The sequence below is a fragment of the Alosa alosa genome, chromosome 6, assembly GCF_017589495.1.
Source record: "Alosa alosa isolate M-15738 ecotype Scorff River chromosome 6, AALO_Geno_1.1, whole genome shotgun sequence".
In the NCBI taxonomy this organism is placed as follows: domain Eukaryota; kingdom Metazoa; phylum Chordata; class Actinopteri; order Clupeiformes; family Clupeidae; genus Alosa; species Alosa alosa.
The window spans coordinates 26,393,057-26,405,850 of record NC_063194.1 but is presented as its reverse complement, the minus strand read 5'-3'; the positions used below and the strand labels follow the sequence as shown (position 1 = coordinate 26,405,850).

The following is a 12,794-nucleotide window of genomic DNA, read 5'->3' as shown; positions in this document are numbered from 1 at the left end:
GTATGTGTATGTGTATGAGTGTGTTTCTTTGTGTGTGTGTGTGTGTGTGTGTGTGTGTGTCAGTGTATGCGTGTTTGTGTACAAACATGTGTGCACTGCCAGCCTGTGTGTGTGTGTCCGCGTGCGTCTGTATGCATGTCTGTGGGTCTGTAGGCATGTCTGTGTGTCTGGTTGTGTGTACAGTACCCTCCAGAATTATTGGCACCTAAAGTTGACTAAAAGGAGTTAATGCCTTAAGTCAGTGGTTCTCAAACTTTTCACAATGAGTACCACCCACGAAAACAATTAGCTCTCCAAGTAGCACCATTATGACCGGCATGAAAATACAGGTGCGTAGGCCAACTCAACTACATGTTTTGCATTGTCAAGTCTTTATGAAAAGACACCATGGAGACTCCCTGAGTACCACTAGCGAGAGTTCGCATACCACTAGTGGTACCCGTACCACAGTTTGAGAACCACTGCCTTAAGTAAAAAAATGAGGAAATATCCAACCTTTAAGGACACCAATTTTCTTTGTGAATGAATAATGTATCATATATCAATACAGAATACAGGTCATAAGTATTGGCACCTCTATGTTAAATTCCTATATAGAGGCAGGCAGATTTCATCATACCTAGAGATTGGCATGGGTTTATTTTTATGCTCATTGAGCTCAATGCAAATCAAACCAGCTAATAGGCTAACTGAAATAAAACCATGCCAATCTCTAGGTATGGTGAAGGGTATGTTATGATGTGGGGCTATTTTAATTCCAAAGGCCAAGGGAACTTTATCAGGATGCATAGTATCCTGGATCCATGAAATAACTGGCCTTGCCTCTATGGGAATTGGTAACGTTAAAATGATGGATCAGATGTTATTTTAATGCGTATGTCGGTCTGTTTATGACTCCTATGTGTGTGGCTATTTTGTTTTGAAAAAAGAAAGGCATTATTAAAGATTAAAAACAAATTTCCTCCTGTATATCACACTTCACCTGTCATGTCTCTATTCCCCACTAGGGGGCCCGTCCGCCCCACACTCTGAGCTATACATGGGAATGCATTTCTTTTCTTCATTCCTCTTTATGATTAAAGCACAATATGATCCTGATTCATTAGATTATTGGACACTTTGGTTAATACAAGGATGCGGTTAATACATGGTTTTATTTGCATACACTTTCTGGTGGTTTATACACAATGCGGTTAATACAGTACAAATTACTGTATTACTATTAATAGTATGTTTAATAGCGCCTGCTAAATACCATAACTATGATTCATAGAATTAAACTCATCATTATGTACTTGCATCGACCAATACAAAAAGTTCCAGTAACACAAGAATTACTGTTCTCCTTATCCTGAATAGTTATCAAAAGCATGCCGCTCACTTAAAAAACCTCCACAGGGAATTTAGGTTCATTCCATTCCAGTCACCTCTAAGGGGCGGCCACTTATGGTTTTACTGTAGCATCTTTTCTGTTTTTGTTTGTTTGTTTGTCAGATTAATGATGAATGAGAAATTACAAAATGCACAATGCACATCATATTCATAGGCAAATGAAAATACAATATGATTATAAATATGATTTAGCAGTGATAGCAGAAGAACAAATAGTGCCTTTTTCAGGTATTTGGTGAAGAAGATAAGTGTTATTCTATGTAATATTTAGCCTCTTTTGATCATTCTTTAGCACTGAAATCAGATCTTGGTACAAACTTTAGCATTATAGGCTTTTTTGGCCGATAAAGCAAATCAAGTTCCATTGGTATCTGAAAAATGACAGTAGAGAGATGTATGTTAGCAGTGGTATAGGTGATAATTGCAAAATGCCCCCCTACCCCCCGCCCACACACTTTAAATATAAGGGTTTAAAGTGTGTGTTAACACACAGAATACATGGGTCACACTGCAAACATCAGAGTGGTTCAATGACTAAAGACCAGCATTTATTTGTTAAATAAATGTACGGATATGCTTATATAAAGGTATGTGTTGTGTGGAGATCAATTTAAAATCAATTATAATATTTTCAGTTTATGTGCGCGTGTCAAAAAGGTCAAATGATCACAGAGATATTAGGAATGATTGGTCCTTACCACAGTCTCTTTGCATGTCTCCAGGCTGAAGTTTTGGAGCAGCTGTACAATAATCAATTTCATCGACATAAGAGCAAATCTCATCCCAATGCAATTGCGAGGTCCAATCCCAAAGGGAAGGTAAGCATATGGATCAATGCTCTCCTTATTCTCTTTGCTGAACCTTCAAAACAAGGGATTGTTTGTTTAGTAATCACTTCATTAATTCAAAAATAATTACACATATGATTTGAATATTTATTTCTTCTAATTCTCCTAGCATTCAACATCATTTTGAGTAATTTTCATATAGTGAAGAAATTAACAAAAGCTATTCTTATTGGTATTTTAAAAATCATTGTATGAATGGAGGAGGCTTTGTGCTTTTCTGCTAGTGATTTGTTTTCTGGATTAGCTGTACCTTTCTGGGTTGAAAGCCTCAGGGGACGTCCACAGCTCTGGGTCATAGTGTAATAAAGACACAGGAACAGCAACGAGAGTGCCTTTAGGGATTGTGACTCCATTTATCACCACTGTCTGTTTGCACATCCTCTCTAGACGTGGAGCAGGTGCCCAAACTCGCAAGCACTCACAGATGACCATGTCCAGATACTCCAAATTCATCACTTTTTCATACGTGACAGGTGCCTACAACAACAATGTGCCTTGTATGACAGTCTTGGAAACATGGAAATCGATCATTGTAGAGGACAGACAGGAAAAGAAAATGTTCATTTCAGATCCAATATGAACAACACTCTTTACCTAAAATGAACTTACATTGTTTGGAAACACTGAGTCAATCTCCTCCACAACCTTGCTAAGAACATCTGGATTCGTTGCAATATGGTAGGCAACAGAAGTGAGAGTGGTGCTCATTGTTTCGTATCCAGCGATGATGAATATGAATGACTGGGAGAGGATTTCATTTTCTGTCAGTCCTAAAAATGACACAATAGGAGAACTGAGTCCTTCCCTCTACGATGTAGCTTAGCTTTTATGGGACCTCAACATACACATTTATACCTTTAACAGGTAGATCTTTGCTGCTTTCCTCAGCTTCCTCATTTGAGATTTGAGAGTGCATCATGAGTTGCAGGAAGTCTGCTCTCCTCTGTCAACAAACAAGTACATCCTTAGTGGACACTGCAGGACCAACACGCTACTATTTTACCATTTAGCACCAAGGACTTCAATTGACATTTTATATGGACAGATAACGTAGACCTTTTATAAACATACATTTTCATTGGGTTGGTGCTGCTCTTTAATCTTCTTAATAGAACTGGAGAAATAATCAATGAGAGCTGGTGAAAACAGGCTTAGGCCTAATTTGTTCAAAAGAGGAACCAGTGAAGGAAACAAAACTGAAAAGACAAAAAGGAGGTTGTGAAGTTCTATAAGCCATACAATACAACATGTTGAGGTTCAACAAATGAATTTACTTACCAGAGAATTTACTACTTATATTAATGTTTGTCCTTCTTTACGCTTCTCTCATCCTCTCAAATTGATAAAAGTAGGATGCACCAGAACTCAATTACAAGCATCATAACAAAGGGTCTGAATACTTATGTAAATGGAATATTTCAGTCTTTTATTTTTTATACATTTACAAAACACTCCAAACACCTGTTTTTTTTGTGGAGTGTTGGAGTATTGTGTGTAGATTGAGAAAAAAAAAATGAATCCATTTTAAGATGTGTCTGAAACATAACAAAGTGTGGAAAAAGTGAAGCACTGTGAATACTTTCTGTATGTACTGTAAGCATGCCAAGCAGCAGGTGGCAGCCAAAGGACATGCATTTACTGCTTAGTTTTGGAATGAAGGTTCTTCATGTATGGTTTGTTGGAAAAATGCCAGAATGGTACCACACTGAATGGAAGATGGTTGTTTGGGCCTGTTCTTATTGAGGTGGTTAAAAAGGTGTTATACACATCATGGAGTCTTCTCAGGTCCCAACCCAAACATCTGGCTGAAATGCCTGATGCAAGAGCTGTTCTACTCATCAGCATTTAGCCCTCACAATTAGGGATGTGCTATATTGGGGCAGCCGTGGCCTACTGGTTAGCGCTTCGGACTTGTAACCGGAGAGTTGCCGGTTCGAACCCCGGCCAGTAGGCCTTGAAGTGCTCTTGAGCAAGGTACCTAAACCCTCACTGCTCCCCGAGCGCCGCTGTTGTTGCAGGCAGCTCACTGCGCTGGGATTAGTGTGTGCTTCACCTCACTGTGTGTTCACTGTTTGCAGTGTGTTTCACTAATTCACGGATTGGGATAAATGCAGAGACCAAATTTCCCTCACGGGATCAAAAGAGTATATATACTTATCGTATAATACATACCACAATGCTTCTTCTATATCATACAAATCTGCAATACTGCAAAGCAGTGTGTGCAATTAATTTCTAATATTTATTTTAATTGAGCACAACTATTTATATATTTGCAACTGTATGAGGGGATAACTTTGTTGATATGACAGGTAAAAACTGATATTTAAAAATGGAATATCGCCATTCCTTAGATATGAGGTTTTTAAGCCAGATTGCCCATCTTTACTCTCTAGTTGTTCCAGGACGTGATTTGGTGACACAGTTAACCTCAAGTAGCCTACCACAGAACAAAGACAGTGAAGTAAACTTAGGTGACAAACTTATCAATCTTTCTTATCAAGTGGGTGATATTAGTCTATTCTGTTGAAAGGTTGCCCTGTTTATCCCCCCAATTGTAATCAACATTTTCTGGATTTACTCACTTAACTGTCAATAGCATACTTACTTCCAATGAGAAAGGCTGGATTGAAAGGATTGAAATTCATCAATTTCTTTACATTGGCAATAAATGGATCATTTGGGTTGTTGATGGAATCAGTCTCCACACTGAATGAAGTACTAGTCAGAACATCCATATTGTATAAACCAAACAAGCTGTGGGTAAACAACAAACAACTTTTTAAACTATTTTTCAGTTCCAAAACAACATATTTGAGGTAACAGCTGCCTACCTCAGGAAGGTGTGTCGAGTCAAGCAGGAAAAAATGTTTTACTTACTCTTTTATGTTAATTGACTCCTTTAAGTTTTGTTTTTTCATATATTCTATTAAACTGTCTGCATATCTTCTAGCTATGGGAAAGATCTGGAACAACAAAAGCAATGCATAATAAAATAATAACTAGTAACTGCCTCGTTACCAATGAATGAAGTAAATCCGTTGGTCCGTAAATCCGTATATTGGTCAACTCATGTCATCCTTTGACAGTCGGTGATGTTCTTTTTTGTGTCTTTTAAGTGACCAGCATTCCTCACCTCTTTCATTCGTCCACTTGTGAAAGTTGGAGAGAGGGAGTTCCGGATTCTCTTCCACTTCTCGTCCTCAGCAAAACTTATTGCATCCGTGAATAGGCCTACTCCAGTTGTGTCTTTCTGTGAACAAATAGCAATGTCTACTTTGGGTATAGATAAAGAATGATATAAACGCACACAGTGGCGGCCCAAGCCTGTATGGGGCCCTATAGGCAGAATTTGATTTTGGGCTCCCCTCCCACCACTGCAGTGTCACCTGTGCTTGACTATTATTGATACAAATGTCACACTATAATGTAACATTATAAATTGTATAAATATACAGATAGTTGTTATTTACACCAAACCAGTGTCACTTTAACCTTAGAGGGTGCATAGCCTATCATTGCCGTCTCTGCCAACTGATTCTAATAAGACGATTGATCTTGATGCAGTGTCTGTCTGTGCGTATGATCCAAATGCTGGCAGACACAGCAGTTCAATGGGCAGGTACATTGATTGATGAGATCAGAATTATCTTGTATTTTGTGTACATAGAGGGATGGAAATGAAATATTTTGTCCACCTACCACCTTGGCTGGTGGATTCCAAAATCTACCAGCCACTCATTTTGTTTACCAGCCACTCGAGATACGGTATGAAATTTGATATCCTGATTATAGGCCTAACCAAAATGATCACAGTTATCAGCGTTATTGTGATACGATTAAAATGTGTTGAATTTATCTGTAAACCTACCTATGTTGGACAGAATTCATAAATGGCCTGTCCTGTATGCACAGTAGCAACAAAACTAAAGGTCAAAAGAACAGCATTCATATACAGTAGTGTCTTGTCATAAAAGTGCTGTGACTCCTTTAAGACAAGAGTTCTGGAGCATCCTACAATCCAACTATCCAACGTAACTATACTATATGTAACGGATGCCAGCTAGCATAGCTGTGCGTAACATGTGGAATGAAGTGTAAATCTCACTCCCCGACACTTCAAGAGCAGTGCTGGCATGAAAGCTAGCAGCCTGTGGGCTTTTATTTTCTATTCTAAAACTGATAGTTCCGGTCCTTGATTGTGATTGGCTGAATCGCGTTCGATGCTGCTGTAAAATCCAGCACAAACATACACCTGGACCTTCCATTCTATATTACTGGCACCATGGCAAAATTTTTAGCTGCGTCTTGACGAAATTCAGATAAGGAAATATACTTTGGCGGAAGAATGATTATCTATGAATAAATCGTTACATTTCTCGTTGCTTTGCCTTTATTTTACAAAAGCCAGGTATTTATAGCAACATTTTAGAAAAGTTAATAAGCACTCACAACAGCTGGGGGTTTTAGGCACTCCGCTAGCGCGTCGTGCCTAACAACACCCCTTAGCTGTTGTAGAATCAGCATAACCTACGGCCTCTCGGGGCTTATTGCTTAATTTGGCCTTTTATGAAATAATGCATTGAACAATTTAAGCACAGCTCAGCTTTAAGAAATGTAAATACATGCAAGCATTTTGTGAAAATAAATAATTAAAGGACAATTCCGGCGCAAAATGAACCTAGGAGTTATTAACACATGTGTGCCGAGTTCGTCTTTTCTCTGGGATAGAGTAGAGTGGGGGAAAATGCCCCCCTCCTATATTTCACAAACTAATCATAGATGAAGTAAAATGTTGTTGTTTTTATTTCTATTGCACTAGTTTTACTGTTGACAATGGTGATGCACAAGTACCCACCATAAAATGGATGCATGCTCTGTACTTCTACAAAAGAAAAATGGATACTACTAGGCAAGTGTTCTAATTTTCAGCAGTCACTAAAACAAAGTTGGCTATTGCCAATACAGTATATTGATCAAACATTGTAGATAACTTCAAACCAGCGCCATTTCCCTTATAGGCTACTGGTAACATTACATGATCCCTACAGTCACATTCTTATTTTTAAGCATCAGTGCCTATGCAAATTCGACCAGATCTGACTGTATATTTGTGGTAGGCCTATGCTAACTTTATTTATTTACCCGCCACAGTGGCTGGTAGAAAGTTGACCAAATTCACCCGCCAGTAGGCTACACATTTTCAGCTGCAATTGGGGGGTGCTAATTTCCATAACTGAATACATACTATGACTTTGCCACGTGTTTCATTTATGTAATATGTTTTAATATGTTTTAATATGTTATATTTCTTAAATTATTTTTTCCCCACGCGATTGGGGCCCCAAGCAGCCGTTTAGTTCGGTTATGCCTCGTGCTGGCTCTGAATGCACATCGCACATTGACTTCCAAATCAGAAAAAAAAACAGTAGCCCAACAATCAGAATACCACCAGTTTCCATGTTAATCAATCGAACAGCCTTGTAACTTATTATTCTAGTGTTTCTGCTATTTGACAATTTTCCATTAGTAGGCTACTGTAGAAAATCAAATCAGACTCAAAAGGTTTTGTATGTGTGTATCACAACTTGAAACTGTAGAAATGATTTGTAACTGTGGAAATGATTTGTAGCAGTAATTGTCAATATTAGATATAGCCTATGCACTACACTTGTGTCTCCTAAGTATTTGTAACTGTAGGATAAATTTATAAGTGTCGTATATATTTGTTATTGCAGAATAGATTTGTAAGTGAAGGACATATTAGTAATATTGAAAATTGTGTGTGTAAATTGTTTGTACAGTCACAAATGAGTTTTATAAATCATTGACACACACACATACATTACATGGTTATGGTTGTTATGGTTATGGTTACAGCTTTGTGTAGAGCACTGATTTGTAACTGTAGAATAATTTTGTATGGTAACCCTGTAACAAGGTGAAATATTCTGTTCATCCATTCTATATCATCTTTAAAGGGCCACTCCAAATGTGAAGCTATTACATACACTAATTATTTCATGCTTGTCTTATAGTTTGTTATAGAAACATGCAACTTTAAAAAATATTCTTAGCAGTAGCACTGTCCACATAAAGAAAGCAAGCGGGTGATGAGACATGAAAAGTACAGAAAAGTACAGAAAAGTAAGAGCCTACCCTTCTGTTGGTGAAGGCAGTGTGACACTCCTTGACCATAATCGTCTTTATGACCCCAGTGTCCAACACCAACAACATTGGACTTCTGCCCTCAAAAATCCTGAACAATAAAAGAGAGTCAAACTACTGATTTCCATACAGACCACCATGCATTGCACCATATGCTCCATATGCACCATGCATTGAAATGTTCCTTTTCTTGCATTTTACTCACCCCCACATTTTTCCATATTTTTGGAAACACTCTTCATCAAATTTGATAAATCCCTACATGGTGAAAACAGGTCTGAGTGAAAATTAGGCACATTAATACTGAATGTGAAGTTCCACTTGAAATTTGTGGCTACATTTTTCTATGGCTTCATATAACTAGATGTACCGCATAGCGGTACAAAATCATGACCGCCGCTCAGTCCTGTACATCCTTTCCGCGAAAATAAATCACACTAATCAATTTGTCTCCATCTTTTACTCCATCCCCAACTCTTGAAACGTTTGTGTATGCTTGTTTGGCATGCATGTGTGTGTGTGTGTGCGCGGCTGCACAGAAAGTAGCCTACTGGTGCTGAAAAGGTGAATAGATTGTAGAATAGCCAAAGAAGTTGTAGCATTGTTATAAAACCTTTAAAATCTCTAAACAATCACAAGTAGGGCAGTTCATCACAGTTCATCCATTGCAACTGGATTGATGAAAGGTCACTTACACCTGTAGGCTACATTGTATTTGGGAAAAGCAAAAGGTATCAGCATAATGTTATTTATTTATGTATTTATTTATTTATGTATTTATTTATTTATTAATAAACAAAAACATCTCTGTCAGTTCCATGCCGTTTTCAACAGCTATCAAAAACATTGGTCATTTTTGGACAGATGGATTTTTTGTGAATGTTCTTCTGCATAAGATTTTAGTCATCTTTAGTTCATGTGATACTTTATTGTCAATGCACAAATTAAGTAACAGTAGTCTGAAACGAAATGCTGTTTTACATCTAACCAGTGGTGCAAATAACTGACATGTCCAAATGGGCCTTGATGAAATGCGTCGCTAGACTGTTCATAGGCCTACACATTTTAACGGGCCAAAGTTGAAGAGCTGTTGTCCGTTGTTGTTCGTGCAAATATATGCTGATTCATGTTCCCTTGCATTGTGTAACTGAGGTCCATGGCTTGTCTGGCTTTCACCAGACCAAGCTCAATCTTTTAAGAAATTAAAAAATAAATAGCGGGCAGATCAGGCTGGGTTCATATTGTTTAATTTTCCGATTGAGATATCCACGCTCTGGCTATTCTAAATGCAAAAATGACAAAACTGTAACTAACAAACTAGATCCTAATAGAAAGCTGTTAGCTTCCCTAGCTACAGGTAGGCCTATAAGGTAGGCCTATTTAGCCTACAACATAAATTGTGAATCAATAGGCTATGCTGGCGACACAAATAAAATCTCCTTTGGAAACCAATGGCTTACACCTTACAGTATCAAGCGGACTTAAACTGCCATATTGTGCGAAAAGTTGTAATAAAATTCACGCAGCTCCATGAGTCAAGGAAAGCGCGAATGAAGTAGCCACTTCTAAATGGGACCCACTACACAGTAGCTTAAGGTGTGTTGCTAAAGCAGCCATAATGAAATGAAGGTGTCATTGTTTGGATACTTCACACGTGCTTTTTAATCTCACAGACTACAACTACCAAGCTGGAATCAAAGCACATCGATTCCCCTCTCACACCCTGCACGCACTTCAAACAAATAAACAGGCGTCTCAGTCTCACGCATGTAGGCAAAACTGTATCAGACCGGTGTAACGTTGGTAAATCTTCCATTGCACAGAATGATTTTTGTAGCACGTGCAACAAATGACAGTCGAAAGATACAATTACAGTGCTGCTATCAATTTGCTTGGTATAACCGCATTTATAGTTTTCTACAAATGCAATCAAATTGGCCTCCATCACCCAACCCACCAACGCTAACGGTAACATTATTGTACCTAGGTCCTTATTGATATTATAAGATTAACGTACCTGCAGTAAAAACCAAGCATGTCCGATAAACATTCTCAGATTTATTTCGGCTTCAAAAAGAAATGGGAATTACATTTTATGTAAACATCGTCCTATCCTTATTAGACGTTCTGCGGTAAACCACACTCCTTGTAAGAAGCGTCCATTGTTTTTCCAACCCACTTTTAACTTCCAACAAAATTACGTCTCACTGCAACGATGCGCCATCTAGTGGACAAACTACTACTCATCGCCAATACTGGAAATGCAGCCATGATGATGATGATGAATATTTGGCTTTCTTTTAATCCTACTGAATTTGTAATTATGTATCGGCAGTTCTAATACCGATAGTATGTGCGTACCTGTGTGTGTGTGCATGTGTATATGTGTGCACCGCCATCTACAGGCCAATGAGTGTACAGTCACTAAATGTACACATAACCTAAATTTTTTTAGACCCCCCCATCCAGAGACTTTCTAATGTGGAGACACAGCACTCAAAAAATACTCCATAGAAATGCATGGGGCTAGTTTGTCACTCCAATATGGCAGTTGTCTACACATATCCCACCCCTTCCTCAGCAAAACGTCGACGTGTGAATACATTGAGCCAATCATGTGGTGTGTTGTGAAGACATCGTGCCAATCATCTGTTGTGATCTCGCCGCTGGAGCAAGATTGGTGTCGTGAAGCCTTGCGCACGCGCAGTTCGACCCAAAGACTGTGCCCGATGAGTGCCAAAACGTTGGTATATGGCCGCCGAGTGGAGGGACTTGCCTAAAAGGACTTTGCCCACATCGATGAAATTCTACGAAACTTGGCATACCCCCAGAGAATGCCAGGTCAATCATACACATACAATTTGGTGCAGTTCTGAGCAGAATGATATTGCATTTTCATTTTTTACTGGGGGGGTGCAAATCACAAATGAGTGATTATGGGCCAGGTTGATGTGGACCCTTGAGACCAACATACCATAAAAGATTCTTCATCCTCAGTACCACGGTTCAGGTAGTTATTTAGTAAAAACTGCTTTTTTTGCGGTTCGGGGGGCCCAGCAAGGGGGTTGGGGGGTAGTGGCCCCCGGGGACGAAACAACATTTTTTCGTAAAAGTCTAGTGGGGCTAGCCTGGCGAGCCAGACCCACATTAAAATGTAGGGTCTGGGCACTCACCGTTCACAGTGCTCAGTCCGAGGGGCGGGATAATCAGTTGTCTTTCAAATTCCCTCTGCACGCAATAGGGGCCTTAATAGGATATTTGTTTTCAAGTAGCAGGGAATTCAAGCCAAACCGTTGCAACTCTGCCATCAATCATTATGTTAAGCCCACCAAACGACTCTATACACGATTTCAATGCCTGATTAAGTTTCGATTTCTGGAGCTCACAAGCCAACGGAGAGTTGCTAGACTAGCCCTGCTGCCGCTAGGGGCGCGTCTAGATTTCTAGGCTATAGTGGGGCTACATACCCACCAAATTTCATGTGCACTGGTGTTTCGGTGTCCCGGGTATCGTTGACCAAAAATTCAGGAAGTAGATGACGAAAAAAAAAAAAAAAAAAACTTTCATTATATTGAAACAATCATTATATGTCCGCCGCTGCGGCGGTCATAATAATGTCACAAGACCTGTTCAGCCTAGTGTGAAAGGACTGCTCACTTGTGTCATCATTGCTCCCAAGGACCCCAGGAATGGCCACGGTCGAGGTCCAGGAATACCCAGGTTTTTGAAATATCCATAAGGCCAGGTTCCATAACTTAAAATGAAGGATATCATAAATATTATAACTACTTGTGAAAAAATGTAGTGCCTCTTAAATGACGCAACACTTCAGGGAGTCGATAACACTAATCGAGCTCATCTAAACGCTTGAAATCGGTTGCTGCAATAGGCTATCTGATACATATTACATGTTGCATGACCTGCAAGCATATTTCCTTGACTGAAATATATTGGCTACAGTAATTCTTTGCAATGTGAAATAGTTTACTTACATTAGTAAGAGTGTAACAAATAAAACTAGGAGACTCCAAGTTTCCACTGAGAATGAAGGCAGCATACTGTAGGCTACTTGTTGTGTGGCCCGCTATACGTCTCCTGAAAATGTTAAACTCAGAAGTTGTTGGATCTGAAATGAGCGACAGACATTGAATGTCCTGCCTCACGGACTTTAATCTAACTGATTGTAAACTGGACCAGCCCCGCCGTTTCTAGTTCTCCTTTTAGGGATTTTTTCAGGCTAGATGGCCGGCCCACTGCGCAATTTGTTATGCCATCTCTTTGAAACGGCACTTAAACCATAAAACAGAAGCAGGGACGTGTTCACAGCACTTTTGGTGTTTGACTGACTGGTTCAGCCTCTCAAACTCAATCACTTACCATTAATGT

The 12,794-nt window shown here is 39.1% G+C and overlaps 1 protein-coding gene across 1 annotated transcript; it reads right to left on the bottom strand.

The window, feature by feature from the left end:
- Positions 1-1,135: 1,135 nt before the first annotated feature.
- Positions 1,136-12,568, bottom strand: LOC125296173 (cytochrome P450 3A24-like). The gene is made up of 13 exons (XM_048245905.1): positions 12,401-12,568; positions 12,066-12,162; positions 8,614-8,666; positions 8,400-8,499; positions 5,377-5,493; positions 5,121-5,206; positions 4,849-4,997; positions 3,312-3,436; positions 3,096-3,183; positions 2,850-3,010; positions 2,491-2,717; positions 2,091-2,253; positions 1,136-1,763 (listed from the first exon to the last, which is right to left on the bottom strand). The coding sequence occupies exons 1-13, from the start codon at positions 12,463-12,465 to the stop codon at positions 1,674-1,676; spliced, it is 1,521 nt and encodes a 506-aa protein (XP_048101862.1). The 5' UTR covers positions 12,466-12,568; the 3' UTR covers positions 1,136-1,673.
- Positions 12,569-12,794: the final 226 nt, after the last annotated feature.

Bases quoted from the DNA above. Each gene is read 5' to 3' on its own strand.
- LOC125296173 (XM_048245905.1), bottom strand. From the start codon at position 12,465: ATGCTGCCTTCATTCTCAGTGGAAACTTGGAGTCTCCTAGTTTTATTT. The intron at 5,494-8,399 runs GTAGGCTCTTAC...ATTTGTTCACAG, and splicing joins CTGCCTTCACCAACAGAAGG to AAAGACACAACTGGAGTAGG. The intron at 4,998-5,120 runs GTAAGTAAAACA...GTTTACCCACAG, and splicing joins GAGTCAATTAACATAAAAGA to CTTGTTTGGTTTATACAATA.